Source organism: Astyanax mexicanus, chromosome 8, assembly GCF_023375975.1.
Source record: "Astyanax mexicanus isolate ESR-SI-001 chromosome 8, AstMex3_surface, whole genome shotgun sequence".
In the NCBI taxonomy this organism is placed as follows: domain Eukaryota; kingdom Metazoa; phylum Chordata; class Actinopteri; order Characiformes; family Acestrorhamphidae; genus Astyanax; species Astyanax mexicanus.
In genome coordinates, this window is record NC_064415.1 from 30,034,852 (window position 1) to 30,056,355 (window position 21,504).

The 21,504-nt window shown below is 36.3% G+C and overlaps 1 protein-coding gene across 2 annotated transcripts in view; it reads left to right on the forward strand.

Moving 5' to 3' along the window:
• The first annotated feature begins 13,452 nt into the window (after nt 1-13,452).
• The window catches only part of LOC103039837 (nuclear factor 1 B-type), a 112,339-nt gene continuing 104,287 nt past the window's right edge, over nt 13,453-21,504 (forward strand). The window contains exon 1 of one of the 2 annotated variants that reach the window (XM_049481897.1): nt 13,453-13,667. In XM_049481897.1, the coding sequence (XP_049337854.1) occupies nt 13,572-13,667 (96 nt within the window). In that variant the 5' untranslated portion in view covers nt 13,453-13,571. The remainder of the gene's footprint in view (nt 13,668-21,504) is intronic. The other variant, XM_049481901.1, reaches the window with a different exon arrangement.

Genomic DNA, 21,504 nt, shown 5'->3' on the forward strand with positions numbered 1-21,504 from the left:
AGCTGCATTATCTTCATTTAGAAAGTTTAATCATCATGGTTATACCACTGGACAGGGTGCTTTTTTACAGTTGCAAATTCCCACTATATTCATTTTGCAGTAAACCTTCTGTCTAAACACTTAAACTTAAAAAAGATTCTTTAAATACACAATACCTTTTTTGGTTGAATAGAAATAATAGAGGTAAATAATAATAATAACAATATTATTGTCAATTTATGACCTTTAATAATATCATAAATGCGCTTGTAAGCAATTAAGCAATTGATTTTTAATTTTTAAAAAATAAAAATAATATTTTAAATAATTAAACATAAATAAAATAAAGCTTAATCGTAATGACATTATTGGGTAAAATCAATGGACAATGTTAAGGTCAAATAAAAATTATGTAGGTTTTATTATATTGTGTGATATGTTGATAACATAATTATCGTCATAGACTTATGTAATGCTGTTAGGTCTGTTTTGGTGATTATCCCATAAATAATTGGGATAAACTGTATTATTGTCAATTCATAATAATAAATTGTTGACTTATATTTTATAATCACATAAATATGCAAATTGGCCCTTTTAGTGAACTATGAACTTTATAATTGTAATTATTAAGAATATTGGAAAAATGGAAAATGCTTAAATATACTAAATAAATAAAGTAAATACTAATACTAATTGATACACTCACTTATTCATCTTAAGTAAACACAGTGTGAGAATTTGAGTTTAGCAAAAACTATTAAGTCCTTTTGTATATATTGTGCAAAAATGTAATTATTGTGACAGGCCTAAACCCCATAGAAGAACCTTTTTTGATTCTAGGTAAAAACATTTTGCATAAGAGAAGTGAGTGTAAAAAAACTTTTAAAGATTAAAAGAAGATAATGTGATTATTTTTAAGAATTAAAAAATACATTTTAAGAATTTAAAGAATTTAAAGCTTTTTCTCACTCAGCTCTTTTCCGAAAATGCTTTTTCATTTGGTTCCTTAAAGAACCCTTTGAACCACACCTTTATTACATATATAGTTTTTTTAACAGTGTGTAGCTATTCAAGACCCGTTTTCAGAACATTTGGAAAGAATTAATGAAGCCTTGTTCTTGATTCTAAATGATGAGCAGTTCACATTGTCAGACTATAGATCATAATGTGCCATTCCATGTTAATGGCTTCCAAGACTGTCTGTCATACAGAGCTGACTTCCCGTCATTGATGTGAAATGGGGATTTGTTACAGTATGCCTCAGATACGCTGCGGGTCATGGCAGGTTTGTGTTTGAATTCCACTCATTCTGTGGAGATTCATGGCTGATTTGTGCGGTGCTCTCTGAATGCCTTAACCATGTTCCCCCGGAACATACACACACTTATGTTATGACTGGAGTCAATTAACCCCCATTGTTCTCCTCCTATTGTCCCAAAGCAGATGTCTTCTTTTTCCGTGGAGTGACAGGTGGTCATTTGTGTGCAAATTAGGATCTCCAGAAGATCATGGATCATGGATTTTGTAATTAAACAATTTAACTGAGATGGAAACATGCGTGTCACTCGGTGTCTGCTCACGATTTGCACACAGTGTACATGCATTAGAGCAATAAATATGTCACAATGAATATCTTACCGGCACCTACTGTATGTGTTGGACAAATCTGTTTGGTTCAATTAGATGTAAAATATATAAATAAATATTTGCCAAATGTATTTTTGCTCCTTAAGTCTGGCGTACACTGGCCTAATTAAACAAATGGCCACCTGTTATTCCATTAGGACTGGACATCTGGCTAAACAAAAGATTGCTGGAGTAAGAGCAGTGCCTGTAGGAGTGGTATGTAGGATGATATCCATTTTACGCATCTATTAGCAGTATGATTGGTGGTGTTGAAGATGACTCGGGTTCCTCACAATGCCAAACGCGCTAGACCGGGATTAACAGCAAATCTTCAGATATTGTTTGTAGGCAATTAGTTGCAGACAAGCGTTCAGATTTTTGTCGGACGGCCTGTTCCATATGGGATGGGCCTAATTTAATCCTAGATAGATAGATAATGAAGTGTTCCCTTAGATGAACAACCCTGGCTTTACCATCTTGTTGATCTAATGTTGTATCAGGTCTAAATACAGTTGCTCAATATGTGTCACGGTCAATATGTTATCCATAGCGTTTGTTTTGAATAATATGTTTGATTGTATTGTTGCTTCAAAAAATGCTCTCTTGTTTTGTAGGATGTTGTAATGTGGTTTATTAGCTTGTCACATTGTTGAGTTGAGTACATGACACTTCCAGACCAGTAATTAAAAAGTAAGGTGAGGTCTTTATCAAGCCAAAATTATCAAGAATAGTTTGAATATCAGATGGGGTAAATAAATTAAATCATTCCCTTTTTAATGTTTGTATGTTTATGGCATTAAAAAATAAGAAAGTCAGTGACAAATTGGTAAAACACCATCTTCCGTGGTACATATATTATGTAAGTGCAACTGTTTGTTGTGTAAGCTTAGACCCAGTGTATTTTTAGTGTTGTATATTAAAAATACAATCAAAAATAACAATCTGAAATCTGAGCTGTTCTTTCTCCAGCAGTCCCCAGTAGGCCAGATCTAGATCTTATAAAAAAAAAAAAAGAAGACAAGGCCAAGGTCCATGACCACAGAAGGCCACACTAAAACAGAAAGTGCTTTCCTGGTCTTTGACTTGTAGCAGGTGTCTGGCCTGCTTGGATCAATGCGCCAGTTCTTCATAGCAGCTGCACCCAGAGACTTCAGCACTTCCGGGCCATTCAGCGTATTGATTGGCGTATTGATTTTTCCATGTAAAGCACACAAATACTTGACTGGAAGAGAGTACGAATCCAATTAAAACGAGTCTGAGAAAATAATCCTAATCCAATCAAAGCGAGGAAATGTATTGATCTGGATGGGCAAAAGGAGTACAGTATGTATGTGAATGTTTGTGTGAAACATTAGTGGAAAAGACGTTTTAAGTGGATCAGTGTCTCTTTGCTCACTAAGCCAGGCAGCCTTCCTTTTCTCTGTTTAGCAGAGGAGAATAAGAGAGAGTTGGATGATTTGACATAACAAGATGTAATAATTGTTATAATATGTTTATGTCTTTATTGGCTTCAGATACAATACATTTTATATCTCTAAAAATAGAAAGTGTCTACTACTCGTTTTTGATTATGGATATTTTACTATTTGCATTCATCTTGACCTGTATTGCTTATACTACAGGTCTATTTCTCACTGTTTATCATGGAAAAATAAGATTTATTACAATTCATTGATTGTTTTTGTACTCATTAACTACACATAGGTTGATTCATTCATATACATTGGTTATAACATTCATATCTACAGTATTGTATATATGAATGTAATGTTATGTAATATGGACTGTGCTCTCAAAAAAAATATATATTTTTATTTTTTGCACTATAAGGCACACCGGATTATGAGGCGCACTGTCAGTGCACGTCTGGTCTGTTTTCATACATAAGGCGCACTGGATTATAAAGCGCATAATGCAACAATAGTGAGAAACAGGGGTGTTACAATGTTTCCCTTCTAATTCAGCAGACCTGTAAAGCTAAGCTAAGTTAAGTAAAAAAAACTGTAATTCTTAAAAAAAAAAACTTTCTTTAAAAGTCAAATGAGTGCTGGATGTTAATCTACACAGATTTCTCTTCTGAAAACTGTGTATTTGGGTGAGTTAAGCACTTCTGTTTATTTACAGTAAGCTTAGAATTCCAGATTTGCACTATAACTTGGTGCAGCACTATTATCATATATATATATATATATATATATATATATTAGCGCTAGTTGTGGTTAGCAGCTAATGCCGCCCGACAGGTCTACACTGCAGATAATGCTAATGCTGCTTCAACAGTGCTAGCCGGGGTTAACAGCAGGCTACAGGCCGATAATAGTCACCTCTGAACAGCAAAATAGCTAAAACTTGGCATGGTTGCGGCTAATGCTAATACTGCTGGAGAACTAAACTTAAACTCCTTTGTGGCTTTACTGCTCCTTACAACTTGACTGGTAGAATTCATACATAAGGTGCATTATAAGACGCACGGTTTTTGGGAAAATTAACGGGTTTAAATGTACCTTGTAGTGGTAAAAATTGTGGTTTAAGTTATTGCACACTGTCAGACTGGAATTTGGCACAGAAAGTTTTAAAACTGCAGAATCTTTTGTCACTAAATACCTTAAAAAATCTTCAGACTGTGGAAGTGGGTAAAATGAGTTGTCAGTGTCTTAATTTTAGTTTAATGCTTATAATATGTCGTCTGTTTTGTGAGATAAACATATAATATTAAATATTATATATTTCAATGAATAATAACCATTATCATTATTGTAAGAATAATAATTAGAAATGATGAGCTGCTCAATGGGGGGAACAAGGATTGAACAAATGACAAAAACATAAGTGTGGGTCAGTATGGCTGTGGATTAGAGCTTGGTGACTGTGATACACAACACAACTCTAGGCCTGTGAAAAGAATAGGAGTGAATGGGAGGAATGAGAAGATGACAAATAGAGGAGTGTGGGTCAGTCTAACCAAGAATGAAAATTTACAGATAAACAAATGTGGCTAAAATGAGTGTACGTTTGTTCTTGGGGGCCTGACCAAAAATAGTTTGTTCAAAACACGTGACACGTGAGCAGAAGTACAGTAGATGTGTGAAAAACCCTTGAAGAACTCCTTAGCCAGGCAAAGAACCAACTATACATCCAAATCATATGTAAGATGCCATGGTTTAATATCCTCCTGAGACATGGCAGTTCATTTTTAAACACTGAAGTGGATGAAGGTATAGGACATATAAGTCAAGTATCCTTTTGTGCAATTTGTTTGCATCCTACTTTGCTATCAAGAGGGCATCCTGGGAGGCCTCAATTGTAGCCAGGAGAACATAAAACCTTCCTTTTTAAAATGCCAGAGATTGCAGCATTCACATTTATTGGCAACAAGCAGATATTATTGCACATATTGCTAGTAAATATATATATATAAAAATAATATCATTGAAAAGTTACTTTTCAACTCCTGCAAGTTGGGATTTATGGGATGTGGATTTCATTTTCCAGCCCACACTACCAAAAGTACCAATTGGTCTTATATAATATTCTAATTTTCTAAGACACTGGTTTTGGGGTTTTCATTGGCTGTAAGCCATAATCAACAACCTCAACAATAAAATAAATAAACTTAATGTGAAATATAAATTAATATAAGTTTCACATTTTGTGAAATTGCTGAAATAAAGTAACTTTTTAATGATATTAATTTTTTTTGAGATGCACTAGTATGTTTCTGTTGCTAATAATATATTTTTTCCCTTCAAAATGAGATTCTTAATATTAATTCCTAAACTAAAATGTAACAAAAAATGTGCAGTAATTTTGTCTATTAATACCATTGCTTTTAACTGGATGTTCTCTGTATTAGACCTCAGTCTACACTGACTTATGGAACTTATTAACTTATTATTATTATTATTAACTTATTAACTTATGGACTTATTAACTTCAATTTTAACCCAGTTTTAAGTGTTTTTGAAAATATATTTTACATCCTATAAACCAGCAGGAGGTGCTCCTCTCTGGAGAAAGCTTTTTAGTGTTCAGATTGGTTTCCTTCATTTTCCAGATTTTTTTTTTTATTATGTTCATGAAATGAAAAGAAATGTTAATGAAAATCCAGTTCCATTACATAACTTCTACATTCTGATTCCAAACAAGATCTAAAAAAAAACAACACTGCTTAAATTCACTTCAAATCTTAATATTAAAACCTTTTTCCTTCACAGGATGATATAGAATATTATATTATATGATATTAGAAAATTTTCTTTACTAGATAACCATTGAAAAACCTAATTTTAAGGACTGTATTGTTTACAGATACAGCCATGCCATTAGGATCACTGTAGAATTGTGGTAAAGGTTTCAGAAAAAAAAAATAGAACAGCACAGTCCAGCGAGGGACAACACTCAAGGTATTCTTCTGGCCACTCTTGTGCCTGGTGAAATGCCACCTCGACCCTTGAATGCCAGTCGCAGTGCGCCCTCGACTTGCAGGACAGTCTCGCACAATCCCACAATTCAAGTGGAGGGAAGCAGCTGCTGGCGGGAACATTCTGGGAGGAGGTGGAGGTTGGGAATGCGCGGCCGAGGGAAAACGCTCTGGATAGGTTACAAAGAGCGTCCCAAACATGGCACAAAGCTGGCATTCACCCTCCAGTCCCACCACGCAGGCTTGGGAGGCAGGTTGACGCGCACTTCTCTAAATGTCAGAAGCGCAAATGTAGACTGTTGTTTGTTAGTGTGTCTGAGAACCAAACGTGCAGTGCAGAAAGAGTGGGACGAGGAGTACATGTTCAGATGCAGCCTTATATGTTCACAGAAAATAAAAAATAAAGAATTTAAAAGGTTTTCTTGGCTTGTACATACTCTTACATTTTTAATTAAAGAGTTTCTTAAAATGTCAAAAAAATGTTTTCCATATTTACAAAAATAATGAATAAATAAATAAATAAATACAAAATATATATTTTTTATTTTACAATTTCAATGATAAATGGAAATACTGTTAAAAATATATAATGCTCTGTTTTAAACAGGGCTACACAATATTGGCAAGAGAACAGGCATTGCAGTACCTAATTATAACAGATGTCAATAGTCCAACAAATCAAGATACTAATAATGTACATATATTCAAGATTTTAAGTAAAATAAGTATATTGTAAAACAAATTATTTTTGGCCGATATAATCTGTCTCTGGTAGATATTTACTGGGAAACCTGAACAGTGTGAATTTTCAAAGCTGTACAATGATGTGTTAAATTTGGCCTAACATTTCACATCTTGTGCTGCCTTGTAATGCAATACAATTTATTTTATTTATTCAATTTATTAAAATGCTAAAATATATAAATATATAAATCTCTGTGTTTTTTCCCCTATTTTGTGGGACTAAATGTCTTTCTTTATTGAGGCACTAATGCTAGTACCGAATTATAAATATCCACAACATCCAGCTTCTATCTAACTGGATAGCTAAATTGATTTTCGTTAATTATAGTTTAGAGGTTTTCTCAAACCTTGACTATCTATCTAAGCTAGCTAATTCTAAAGTTAAGCTAACTGACTGTCACAAGCTGTAATTTATTAAGCACACAATGGGCTTGATTTGTGTGTTTTGATTCAGAGACGAGGCTTTTTAACCAGCAATCAGAAACAATCTCATCACAGTTTACATGGTTTGCTCCGTTAGAAAAATTGCTGTGTAATCCTGCCCAGCAAGGGCATTAATAATACTGCTGAGATGAGCGAAACGATTCGGGGCTGCTGAAAAATTATTCGGGGCTAAAGCCCTGGAAGCCCAGGCCAGGCGACGCCCCTGGTGGTGGGAGTATCATTCCTTAGAGCTATTTTGCTGCCAGTGAAATTAGTACAAAGAAGGAGGACTTTGGCATTTTTTGATTAAAACCATCAACTGAACGGATGACTTGGAAACTATTGGATAATAGAAAATATTTTAACTGTACTTAAATGTTGGGTCTGTGCCAGGAAACCAACAAATGTAACTGACCCCTGTCAATTTTCCTGAGAAAGAAGGTCAAGTATTAAACTAGAACTGGACAGAAGCTTGTTAATTGTAATCTGGTCAGTGTGAAACATGCTAAGATACATTTTTACCAAATCCAAAATGTCCATAATGTGGCCATGTGTTAATATTAGAAATCCCAAAAGTATCGAAATTCTGCACCAAATACCCAATATTGCATCTCAATTACCTCTGTCCTTATTAGGTTCGCTGTATAATAATTCAGAATAATAATTCAGAAAGCCATTGTTGCTGAAACACCTTCATTATTTCAGCATAAATGTGCAGAGCTACTGTGACTAATGTAACTTGTAAACAACACTTAACAAAATCCCGTTCTAAAGAATCAGGAGATACAATGGCTTCCTGGAAAGATTTGGACTTTTAGCCGTCTTTACCTAACCCTGTTATAGGCACGCTACATGTTCTTGGAGTGCTTAGTACCTATGTGTGTGTGTGTGTGTATGCACATGTGTTTGTATGTGTTGGTTTATTGTAGAACATATTGGTTAAAACTTGCCAAAATAGTTTCCTGGATATTAGGAGATTATGTGTGGAGTGATGATTAGACAATAGAAATGTTTTAATATTTAAGTAGGGTGATTTAAGGGTGATTAGGACAGTTTTTAAGCTTTCCTGATGGAACAAAACAGCCAGACAAATGATAGCTAGAAGATTATAATTTTGATTGCATGGTTCACCCAACTTGTACGTTCAGTACTTCTACTTTAAGGAAACACTATATTGCCAAAATTATTCAGTCACCCATCCAAATCATTGAGCTCCGGTTCCATTCACTTCCATGGCCACAGGTGTAACAAACCAAGCCTCTATGCTACAGACTTCTTTTACTAACATTAGTGTAAAATCCACTGTGGTATTTTGATAGAATGCCACCTGTTCAACAACCAGTCCAGTTGTAAAATTTCCTCAATACTAAATATGCCACAGTCAACTGTCAGAGATATTATAACAAAGTGGAAGCAACTAGTAATGAAAGCAACCAATTTTCTGTAGAGTCAACCTCAATCACTACAGACCTCCAAACTTCATGAGGTCTTTAGATTAGCTCTAGAACAGTAGAGTGTAGAGAGCTTCATGGAATGGGTTTCGATGGCTGAGCATCTCCATTCAAGCCTCAGAACTCCAAATGTAAGGAAGGAGAGCAGATACTTTTGGTGATATAGTGTATATGAGCTTTTGTTCAGTAAATCAAAGTTGACACTGTACACCTCACTGTTGCAAAAAGTAGATACAAGTAGATAGATTATAACCACCAGAAACTGATTAATGATTCATAAGTATAATTAAACATGTTTCCAAGGTTTTTATGCCAGGTCGTTTATGTTTCTTTATGTTTGTGTTTCTTTGTATTGACATTGCTACAAGTATTATGCCATCAGGTTATGGATGAAGCAGAAGATACTGAGGTTGCATGTCATAGTGATCTCATCCAAAATGTATTTGTGTCAAATATTGACATTTTATATTGATCCTGTTGATGTTTCATACAGTTAAAACAGCCTGGGTCATATATATCATCTCCAGCATATCATCAAGAGTACTCTGACAAGGCTGGAAGTGCCCCCTCTATTCACACTGAAGCAGAAAGCTCTTTCTCAGGTAAACCCTGCACGGACAGAGCCGTCAGGTGGCTTTAGGAGATGCAAAAGCGACACTTTCCACCTATCCGATGTTCTAACTGGATAAAGATCTGGGATAAGCCTAGAAAAGCATGTGGAGTGGAGAAGAGGTGCTAGTCAGCCCGGCTGAGCCTAATCTGCCTTTAGTGAAGCTGCTGCTGCTTCTACTGCATCTCTACAACAGAGGCTTTGTAAAGTGCAAGTCTTACTTCACAAACCTCTGACATCTAGGGGTGTGACGAGACACTAATGTCACGAGACGAGACACGATTCTGGGTTCACGAGAACGAGACGAGACGAGATTTAAAAATAAAAATTTAAAGAAAACGTCAAAAATGAAAAATGGCTTAAAAACTAGAGTTTTATTTGACAAAATCATATAACGCAAACTTAACAGACTGGTTTATCTCACACATTGATTCTATAAGAAATAGAAATAAGAATAAAAAATAAAAATAAAGTGCAAACCACAACCAGTCATATTAAGCCTATGGTTTGTGTTTTGTTCTCCTAAATCTCTTGTAATTTAACTATGCAAAACCATAACCAGTCATATTAAGACTATGCTTGAAGTGCAAACAGAGACAGAACATTTTTTAATTAAGTACAGAGCTAAGAGATTAGTACACCTGCCTATGAAACAGTCACATGTTTGATTTACTTACAGTATTTACAAATGGTTTGTGTCTTGTTGGTCACTCTGTTACCGTTTATTGTTTCCACTGGAGCCAAAATGCAGCCAGACAGACAATGCCTGAATTTTCCTCTTCTGCTGAGAGCTGCTCTCACTGCTCAGCCACCACACTCGCTGCTATCGCTAATGTGTTGCCAGATCACTCTTAAAAAGTCCACACTAAACAGTTTTCCCTGCAAAACAGGTTTAAGCTTGACGAGAAATATCGTCACGTTTTAATCTCGCGGGATCTCATGCTACGAGATCTCGTCACACCCCTACTGACATCACATCTAAAGTGTGTAATATCAGCTTTGTTGATTAGAATTTTGATATGTAAAGATGTGTGAAACAAGTTTAAAAAGTCACTAAATTCAGAATTTGATTCCATACAATATACTCGAATGATCTGCTGTGCCACAAGCTAACACATTTACATTTGGCCAACATTCTTATCCAGAGCTTACATTCAATCATTTTACACAGGTAAAAAAGTGACACGTTTCCCATGATAACGATGATATCACAATACTTCTATACACGATACACGATATATCACAGGACAATTCTCTTTGATACTTCACAGCATCTGTGTTATTGAAGAGGATAAAATACTTCTAAATAAACAAATACCATATTTTTTGCACTATAAGGCACACTTAAAATGCTTTAATTTTCCCAAAAATCATCAGTGTACCTTATGTATGAATATTTTTGAACTGCTGCTAAAGCAGTGTCATTTGACAGCTCAACACACTTGGAGGAGAATGCTTACTGCCTGTTTTGTTATATCAGCTAACAGACACTTGGAGTTAGCTAGCATTGTCTGATGTTTATTATCCTTTAGCTTTTGTTGCAAGATGCATAGCACAGCAATGTGAGGTGGGAAGGCTGAATGGTTCAGTATTCTGTGAAGCATGTTTCCAAATCTGATTTGAAGAGATGGAAGAGTAGCACAGAAGTGATAGATTCATGTTTAAGTTTAAGAGTTCTCTGTATACCAGTCCACTATTCCACTTACAAAAAACACAGATAAGTGGAGGCAGCTGCTCTGAGCATGCAATTCATAGAGTTTTATGATGTCAGATGGAGGCATCATTAATTGAAAAAGTTTATTTTTGGTTCTGTCCATTTTTTTTATTTGTGACTAATTATTGCTATAATTGTAGTCTCAAAACTACAATTGCTGATATGGTATTGATATTGGGAGAAAAAAACATTGCAATATTTGTTTTTCTGCCATGTAAATTGCAATGTTGCAAAGATCTGGGATGTTCACAACAAGTCAGTGATTTAACATGTCATTAAATGAATAAGTCACTTATATAAGTTTTATTTCTATTTTTTTTCCCATTTTCTTCACAATTTACATGGCCCATTACCCAACCCCCTTATTAGGACTCCCCCTATCACTACGAGAAATATCATCACGTTTTAATCTCGCGAGATCTCGTCACACCCCTACTGACATCACATCTAAAGTGTGTAATATCAGCTTTGTTGATTAGAATTTGGATGTGTGAAGAGGGTGAAACAAGTTTAAGAAGTCACTAAATTCAGAATTTGATTCCATACAATATACTCGAATGATCTGCTGTGCCACAAGCTCATACTTTTACATTTGGCCAACATTCTTATCCAGAGCTTACATTCAGTCATTTTACACAGGTAGACAAATGATATGCTGCCCATGATAACAATGAAGTCAGTTATTTAACATGTCATTATATGAATAAGTCACTTATATAAGTTTTATTTCTATTTTTTTTCCCATTGTCTTCCCAATTTACATGGCTTGGAGGAAAGCACAGCGACTTGGTTTTGATACATCAGCTCACAGACACCTTGTGCTGTGGATATCACTCTTTAAAGTGGTAAACCAAAATCAGCAAAATGAAACAAATGCTTAATACCAAACATGTTTTTTCCCCAAGTTTTCATTAATTTTTGCACTTTTTGCATTTTTCACTATTGCATAGGTTAAATAGCCTAAATTAGGTTTTGTCTTGCCTTTTAGAGAAATTTAAATCATTTTGACTACCCATTATTTGGGGCATCCCTAAATGCACTCAGTGTATTCCAAATTTTTTTTCCTTTTTCATTAAGCAGCACAATTTTTTAAAAACTTTAACTTGACTTTGCATGACATGGGATGTCCCTACTGCATGCTGAAATTATACATTTAAGACAGAAAGAGAATCGCATTGTTTATTTAATTTGTTTTACAAATTTGAGACCGAGGGCACCATGTAAAACTTGTAAATTAATCAAAATATTTATTCCACCCATTTTGTCCTGACTGGTAATTTTTAGATGTGAATCAAAGTGTGGCTTAAAAAATAAATCAGGTGTTGAGGCAGATTGTACGACAGTGGAGAATGTATCTGTTGTTTGGGTGTGTTCATTTATTAAATGTTTAAATATTTAAATGACATATGCAGAATGGAGCTGTGTAAGACATCAGCACATCAAGACGGTAATGAGAGAAAATACAGCGGTAACACATTACCAGATCATTTGCTTTGAAAGCTGAAAGATGTTTGGAACGTGGGATACACCTGTTTTCCATCTGTGATGCTGCCCCATAGGCCCTTTTGCTGTTCGGGCGTTTATTTAGAGTTTCTGCATTGCTTTTATCAATAGCTTTAATACCTTATTAAACCTGGAGGGGCATTTTTCTTGTGGAGAAAATGAACAAACAAACAAACATACAAGAAAACAACATCTATAATAAAACAATTAACCTTGTCTTAGAGTGACAAGAAGTGTGGGAATACCTGTGAGTCTGTCTCTCTCTTTCTCTCTTTTTTGTTCTATGTTGCTCTCGCTCTCTCTCTCACTTAGCCTCAGTTGCTGTACCTTCACCCTCACCCCCCCTCACCCCCCATCCCATACCCACCCTCCCCACCACGTATGCAGTCTGTGATATCTGAACCGTGCCTAGCTCTAATGTCTATGAAACTCCCTGCTCTTTGTTTGGGGAAATTAATTCCTATTTGGGCCTCCCCTCATTGACAAGGGGTGGTGTCATCGGAGGGGGGGCTAAAGTGTGTGTGTGTGTGTATGTCTGTGTGCCTTTCGTAGGGGTGATGTGTATTTGTGGGGGGGTGGTGGTGGTGTGTATTTGGGTGAGGGAGGGAGGGAGGGAGGGGGGGGGTGTTCTAACCACAAGTCAAACAATATACAATAGACAAGAATGCAAATAAAGTTTATATGGCGTCCCCTCACAAAAGCCCCCCGACCGGCCACACACTTGCCGCACTCCTCAGGGCGCCGCAAAAGAAGCATGCTCCCATTCTACACTGCTTAAAAAATTAAAGCCGTCACTGAGGGGAGTGTGTGTGTGTATGTGTGTGTGTGTGTGCCTGAGTGTGTGTGTGTGTGTGTGAGAGAGAGAGAGGGATCCAGATCCTGATCCTGTCATTATAGGCAGCAGCGGAGGCTGGAGTCATCGCTCGTGCACGGGGCTGGCTGTGTGTATGTGTGTGTGTGTGTGTGTGTGTGTTCATGTGTATGTGTGTGCGTTTTTCCCATAATGCAGTGTGATAAGGATTGGCCTACATGAGGCTGCGAGTGTGGCGTCTGATGAAGGCTTGATTAGGTGTGTTATCTGCTCCTGAGCTGCTCCTGATGAAAGCTACTGAAAGGGCAATGGCTGGGAAAACAGCAGACAGCTCCATCAAATGGCAGCTATGTTATGACATGACAGCCAGGACCTGGTGGATGGTAAGTTTGGCGTTTCCTTTTTTTTGTCCTTCTTTTTTTTTTCCCCTACTCTATTTTTTTTTCTCGCCTAGTGACTTAGGGCCAGATAACTCCTCCTTCAGAGTGCTACGCTGCGTGTGTTGGGACAAAGTTGAAGAGGTTAGGGTTACAAGTTTGCAAGTGAAAACTTTGGCGTTCGATGTTTTGCGCTGTAACATAATAGAATTCTTGTTCAACCAGAGTCTAGGAGTTTGTACGTTTGCGGATGATGCGGGCGATGTGTTCTTGGCAGGGCTCCTGTTTGACATTGAACTTCTCCTCACCTTTCTTGCGACCCCTCTTCTGATGTTGCCTCATGTGTTGTTGCTCGGTGGAGTGTGTGAAGAAGGGGCCAGGGGGTGTTTCTGGGGTCAGGCAGGTCGTAACCCGTGCGCTTGGCTGCTTGTCAGGAAGTTAATGCCGTCTCGGGGAGCTCCGTCACTCCACTCTACTCCACTGTTCATGTCAGGAGGAATCCCTCGGTGTGACGCTGACAGGTTATGGATCACATCCATCATATACCTGAATCTGCTGCCCAGTGCTCTATATGCTCCAGCTTCTTACAGATCCTTAGAACTTTTGTAGAACATTGTTTAAACTGGTGAAAAGAGGTTCTAAGACTAAGAAGTCTAAAAGACAAAAAAGAACAAGACCAAAAAAACAATGAAAAGGTCTTCTAAACACAATTCTTCTCCCTCTCCTTAATTCCCACTGTGAAATCCTCCTCCCAAAAGTTCCTTTCCTCAAACTGGTTCCATCTGAGGTTCTGCTCCTGACTCTTCCAATCTCCCAAGTCCTGCTGCCTGTGAACATAGAGACAGTGACCGGGTGATCGAGATGTTGGTCCTGCTCTGCACTTGCTGACATTTTCCTCTCTGTTTGTCCATTTTTCCCCGCTTGCTGAACAATGGGCTCTTGTCTGGGTCCTTGCCCTGAATGAAGCTACTGCTGGCTCTCGCTCTACTATGAATATTAATTTTATCTCAGAACTTCAGACGGACAAACTTTTTGGCCCCTGCTTAAGATTTATCTGACTTTTGTTGTATATTTTAAGAAGTCTCTCCTTCTTAAGGACTTAAAATGTAGAACTCTCCCCAGATAAAATCAATATATATATATATATTATTTTATAAAACATCTGGTAACTTTTTTTGGCTTACAATTTTGTCCCACGGGGTTCTAATATAGGGTCCGTGAAATTGATGTTGGTGTTAATATGGAGAAAATACAGTTGTAGGGATGAAGAATTAAGGATGAAGATGTGTAGGCAAATGTGCAAAGTTTAAGAAGTTTATGATGCTATAATATACCAATTACTAACATGTTATAATGATTAAACTTTATTGTACATTAAAAAGTTCTAGTTCTAGTTTCAGCTAATACCTGTTTGTATTTGTTATATAAGTTGTTGGTAAGTTTGCAAGTGCAACTGGGATGTTTTACAGTAGATTAGAAGATGTGTAAGATATTTTAAGAGCCAAAAACAAACCAAATAGAGCATTTTTAAACTTTTTAAAGAGGATAATTCAGTTTATGGAATGTAAACTTGAGGTATTATTTATTTTGCACAAATTTAATGTATTATTTTCCTAAACATTGTATTTCATTTTAATTCGAAAGAGCACAGACCCATTTCTGAAAATTGGTGCCAAATTCAAATTGCATCAAATAAAATCAGTGAGCAGATCATTCTTTTTTTTTATTGTTGGCACATAACTATAAATATTTTAATGTTAAAAAAACAATTTTATAACCTGTATTTTAACATTTTATTATAGAAATCAGGTCAGAACTAGTTATACGGGACATACAGCATTTAATTTAAACATTTGAATGATTAAATGGTGGAAACAGACCTGTAGAAGCAAATATTATTCTTATTTTTTTAAATATGCTAGTTTAGTGTTATCTTAAGGACTAATTTAGCACATCTACATTTTGTAAATAATGTCAGATGAATGAACACAGATTCACACACTGTCCTGTAGAGATTCTCTCAGGATGTTCAGTATGTGTCATTTAGGAATTTCATGAGTTCAAGTGAAGGACAGAGTGCTGCAAGGAATTTTACACTGCCTTCAAATTGTCTGTGACACATAACTCACCATGGTCTGTTCTTATTTTGTTCATTAAATATAAGCTCTGCATTTTCTATATTCTGCATTCTAACAATGAATGAAAGCTCATGTACTACAAAAATAATGTTGGATGTTTGATAGTGATGGATTTCATTTGGAGATATACATTCATATATTTTATTAGGGAACTCATCATGTTTTTCTTTTTTAAAGGAAAATAATATATGTTTTAAATATGGTTTGTTTACATGGTTAAAAATATTTAATAATGTGCCATAAAAATACTTTTTTATTTTAGAAATTATTTTTTATAGTCACTGTCAGAACAGATCATTATTTTTTGACATTTTTGACTTTTAAATGTGAAACTAACAGTTTTTCTGTACATACATGATATTTTAAGGCAATTTTCTTTTTCTAAGTACCGCATATACTTGAACAAGTTTTAAACAATTTGTTGCATGTATAAAATCATCCTATACATTTTAGGCCTTATTGTGTTAACATCTGCACTCCCAGATTCCATACTCCATCACTGTGTCATGGTGATTTACAGTGTTTGAATCAGTGCTTTAAGCTCAGAGCAGCAGTGTGGGCTGAGTATGGTCTGATAGTAAGTGAATAAGAGAGCAGCAGCAGCAGCAGCAGCAGGTCAGCTGAGGACTCACCTGTGGAATGCTGAAGTGAGTTTAGACTCACAGACAGGTGGGTGCTTCTGCGGTCAAAGCAATTTAGCTGGTTGGGGGGACGGTCCGAGGGTCCGGTTTGAAATGCTAACCAGCCAGTCAGACACACGGGAGCAGACCCTGTAGAGGCGGAATGAAATGAACCCGGGCGAGCAGATGCTGGGGTGGGCTGTCAGGCAGGAAACCTGTATTTATCACTAATCCTTGTTGCCAACAGTTGTTCATTAAGGTAGACTATTATGACCCCCCCGCCTCGACACAATCTTTTTTTTTTTTCTTTTTTTTTTACGTTCGCTCACCCTTATTTCTCCCAGTCCTCCTGTCTGGCTTGCTCTGTACAGCTGGGGGGACTGATGTCAGTTTGTATGCAGCCTCCGAGCAATCTGGCCTTCAGACGATGCTCCTGCGTTTCGGGGCCGAATGTGGGTCGGAGATTAGCATAATACCAACTAATCGTGAATAACATTAGCATCGAGTAAGGCAGTAATTAAAGGGATTAGCGGAAGGGTAAGAATAAATGAGGAATCCCTCCAATGACTGTGTTTATGATATGCTCTGACGACTACTGGGCCATGAAGCTCCCGAACATGTTGACGGAAGATCTCCAGTGTCCGGAGCAACCGGTGAATGAAGGCCAAGCGGAGGACTCAAACTTTTTGCATTATGATGTCAGTCAGTGTAGATGCTACAGGATTGGATTTATGGTTTTTGGATTTAGCTATTTTTTAAGGACCTTTGAAATTAGGGTATTATAAAGGAGCCTACATTTTAGGGTTCTTAATACTCACTGCAACAAAAAAAATCAAATCAAGTTTTCCAATTTCCATTACAAATTCCAAAATGATGTTCCACTTTATTGTAAGCTATTTGAATATTTTATCTGTAAAACAATTTTTGCTTTAAATCTGAGCTTTTAACAACTTATATCAGTCCTGAAATAGTCCACACCCACCTTATATCATTTTTAGGTATATAATGCTGAAAACATAACATTTTTTTTATGAAATTTTGTATATAATTTTTTATAGAATATTTTTACTTCATATCTAGTGGCAGCACCAAAAGTGTCTCTCATTAAGTGAGCATAGCATTTAAAAATACCTGGATTTTTTTTTTTTGAGTTTGAAGATCATTTATACATATTTAAAGACAGGCTCTTTGAATGCAACATTGTTTTTGTACAACACTCTTAGCAAAAGTATTCTATATGCTCTAAATCACTGAAAAAACTGGTGAACCATGTTGAAGGTATTTATACAGATCTGATTTAGCTATTTATAGATATATGTTTGAGTAAAATGAACATTGTTGTTTTATTCTATAAACTTCGAACAACATTTCTACCAAATTTCAAATAAAAATATTGTCATTTAGAGCATTTATTTGCAGAAATTGAGAAATAGCTAAAATAACAAAAATAGGTGCAGAGCTTTCAGACCTCAAATAAGTTCATATTCATAAAGTTTTAAGAGTTCAGAAATCAATATTTGGTGGAATAACCCTGGTTTTTAATTATATTTTTCATGAATCTTGACATGTTCTACTCCACCAGTCTAACACACTGCTTTTGGATAACTTTATGCCACTCCTGGTGCAAAAATTCAAGCAGTTCAGCTTGGTTTGATGGCTTGTGGTCATCCATCTTCCTCTTGATTATATCCCACAGGTTTTCAATTTGGTAAAATCAAATAAATTCATAATTTTTAAGTCATCAGAGCTGTATATAGAATCATGTTCATCCTGGAGGAGAATAACAAAGGTCCATATCAGCTCTCAGGCTAATTCTTTTTAAAGTTTTGTATGTAATAGTGCATTTATTTTTATTAATTTACAATAATCCCAGCAGGTATACTCAAACTGTTGACTGGAAATGCACGATAACCAGTGTTTATAGACATTAAAGTGATAAGACTCAGTTCCTCTACTGTAACTGTGAACAACAGATACAGAATCACACGTTTGAGTGTTAATCACTCTGAACAGACTTCTGATCCATCTGATGTTTACCAGAATTCACACTTAGCCCTGCTTTACTGATCTTACACTCCACTCACTCATAACACCACTGCAGGAAAAGAACACCAGTGCAGTAAACAAACTTCCATTCAGGTCTTCAAACTGGACCATCCTGCTAATGGATTTGGGGTTTTGTTTGTCAGGTGGCAGTAATTAGCTCTTCCCTGTCGCTTAGTGGAATGCAAGCACTTTAGGTGGCCTATTGTTCGTCTGAGATCGCAAGAAAAGAGAGGTCAAGCTGAAAGTTATTAATTATTGTTAGAGATAAGATGAGGACTATTTCAAAGAGTGCGCCCCATTTGGATTCTTTCAGTGCTATAGCCCTGTGCAGCTGTGGCTGAGGAGGATCTGTCAGGGGTAATTAAGGAACAAAAGGCCTCTTTGTTGTGGAAAGGGTCAGGAGGAGAGAGAAGTAGATGCAAGAAGAGGAGAGATGCGAGGGGAGGAGAAGAGAAGAGAGGCGAGACGCTGGCACACAGCACACAGTTAACATGGTGATGGAGTGGCCTAGTCTTCTGTGTCACAATAAGGCAGAGTTTAAACTTTATTTTAAAAGTAGAAGTGTGCAAGTGGCTTTTTTTGTTGTTTTTGTTCTGTTGTGGAAGAACGCTTTAAAACAAATCCGTAAAAATTGTTTAAATCAGAATCATATTTTATTTATTCAAAAACATAGAGTGTTTTATATTGATAAAAAGAAACCCTGTTTACACCTGGTCACTTCATGACTCTTGATCATCAGGGGTAAGGACATGCCACATAATTGCTAGGGGTGGGAATCACAGGGAATCTCACAATATGATTTTATCACGATATTTTGCCCACAATAGCAACTCTGATTTTTTATGATACTCTACAGCATTTGTGTTACCAAAGAGGATAAAATACTCCTAAATAAGCAACTACCAGGAATTATGGATATATTGGTGTCAATTGCACAGAATTTGACAACCAATATTCTTGTAATAAAGTAATGAAGCAGTCACTTTAATATGTAAAAGAGGGGGGCGAGTCTTAGGGAGTTAAGAGTGCATGTGTTTCAATAAAAATATCAATATTTGATGTCACATGTCAATAATGTTTTGCCAACGAAAACTATATGATACATTGCGATATTGATATATTGTGTGAACCCTAATAAACACACCCAAGACACATATGAGCTCAATGCTGTATATCAACCATTTCTCCCGCTTTGGAGAAGTTAGGTATTTTCTAAACTATCATAAGTTATTTTATATATTTGCCTTAATAAACTTTTTTTCAAATAAACAGCAAAAACAGATTTTTTTTTTATTTATTAAAAAGGCTAAAACAGATTTTTTAGCAGTGTAAACACACCTGTCTCTGCAATCACATTTCAGTCTGGCTATCTGAAGATGCATTTGACTACCAAGGATTTAATTCAACTTCAAAGGATCCAATCCAGATACAAGTCACATGAGGTGGTCAGGTGTAAACATTGTCTGTAATAAAAAGAATTTACATAAAAAATGTAAAAAGATTTTTGTGCCTATCTTTGTATTTAAAGTAAGTATTTGACACCTGGTTTCAGACCACAATAATTTATTGTCTCGACGGACAGTTCTGGTGGAAACAGGAGAGTTGAGGTGCACATTGAATTCTGCCGTGATTTGAGCAGCCGTGGTTTTATGTTTTTTTGGATACAATCCGGGTTAGCGCCCAAACATCCCTTTCAGACAGCTTCCTCTCGCGTCCACAGTTAATCCTGTTGGATGTGGTTGGTTCTTCTTGGTGGTATGCTGACATTACCCTGGATACCGTGGCTCTTGATACATCATAAAGACTTGCTGTCTTGGTCACAGATGTGCCAGCAAGACGTGCATCAACAATTTGTCCTCTTTTAAACTTTGGTATGTCACCCATAATGTTGTGTGCATTGCAATATTTTGAGCAGAAGTGTGCTCTTACTCTGCTAATTGAACCTTCACACTCTGCTCTTACTGGTGCAATGTGCAATTAATGAAGATTGGCCACCAGGCTGCTCCAATTTAGCCACGAAACCTCCCTGTATATTTACACTTGGTATACAAATGTGTATCCGGTTACTCAGATTGAAAGATTACTGAGATTGAGATCTGCTGTGTGGGGTGGAATATGCAAATCTGCTTGTTGTGCATCAATTATTACTGGTGTTTTGGTTGTTCTGGGAGGAGCTTCGGTTGTCAAATGTGTCTTGGAGAGATGGAGGAGTTTACAATGCAATATCAAATGGCTTACATGCATCTCAGGCCGCCTGCCGAAGTGGTTTGAGTGACTAGATTTGTATCGGTTTTAAATGAGTCTTGGGTGTGTTTACACTGGCGTGTATGTGTGTTTTGATCATATCCATGTGATCTAAAACAAAATCTAGTGATGACTTAATTGAATTAAATTCAATTTTATTTCTACAGCGCTTTTTACAACCAAAGTTGTCACAAAGCAGCTTTACAGAGAAAACGGGTCCACGCCTCTTATGAGCGATGCAATGCAGACCAAGATTACATTTAATCAGTATCCAGGAGATGGTCCTTGGTATTTAGACAATGCTACCGTTTGTATAGGAATTGAAAATACAGGTAGTATAAGGACTCTCCTAGTGTGAAGGACTATTTCATTTTAGATTTGTTTTTAACAAGTGCAGAAATAATTGAACTAAGAATGAACGTAAAAAAGATTTTGGTCCTTGGACCTGGAATTGTAGAGTGGATATAAGATCCCTGCCAATGTTTTTGTATACAACTAATTTTTGTGAATGAAAATGATCAACAACAAGAAACCAGTTGATTGAGATTTATTCTTCATTAATCCTGTAGGTGCATTGATTATGACTCCACAGAATACGCACTGTAAAAGATTATTACTAATGCTAATGTGCTTGTGCTGCATGATATATCTCTAATATTAATTAATCCATTGCACCAGTCACCTATCTATCTACATTCCAGACATCTATCCACCTACCTACCTACTGTTCCATCCATTCATTTATCTAGCTACCCACTATGCATTCATCCAGCCATCTATCAACCTTTTCATTGA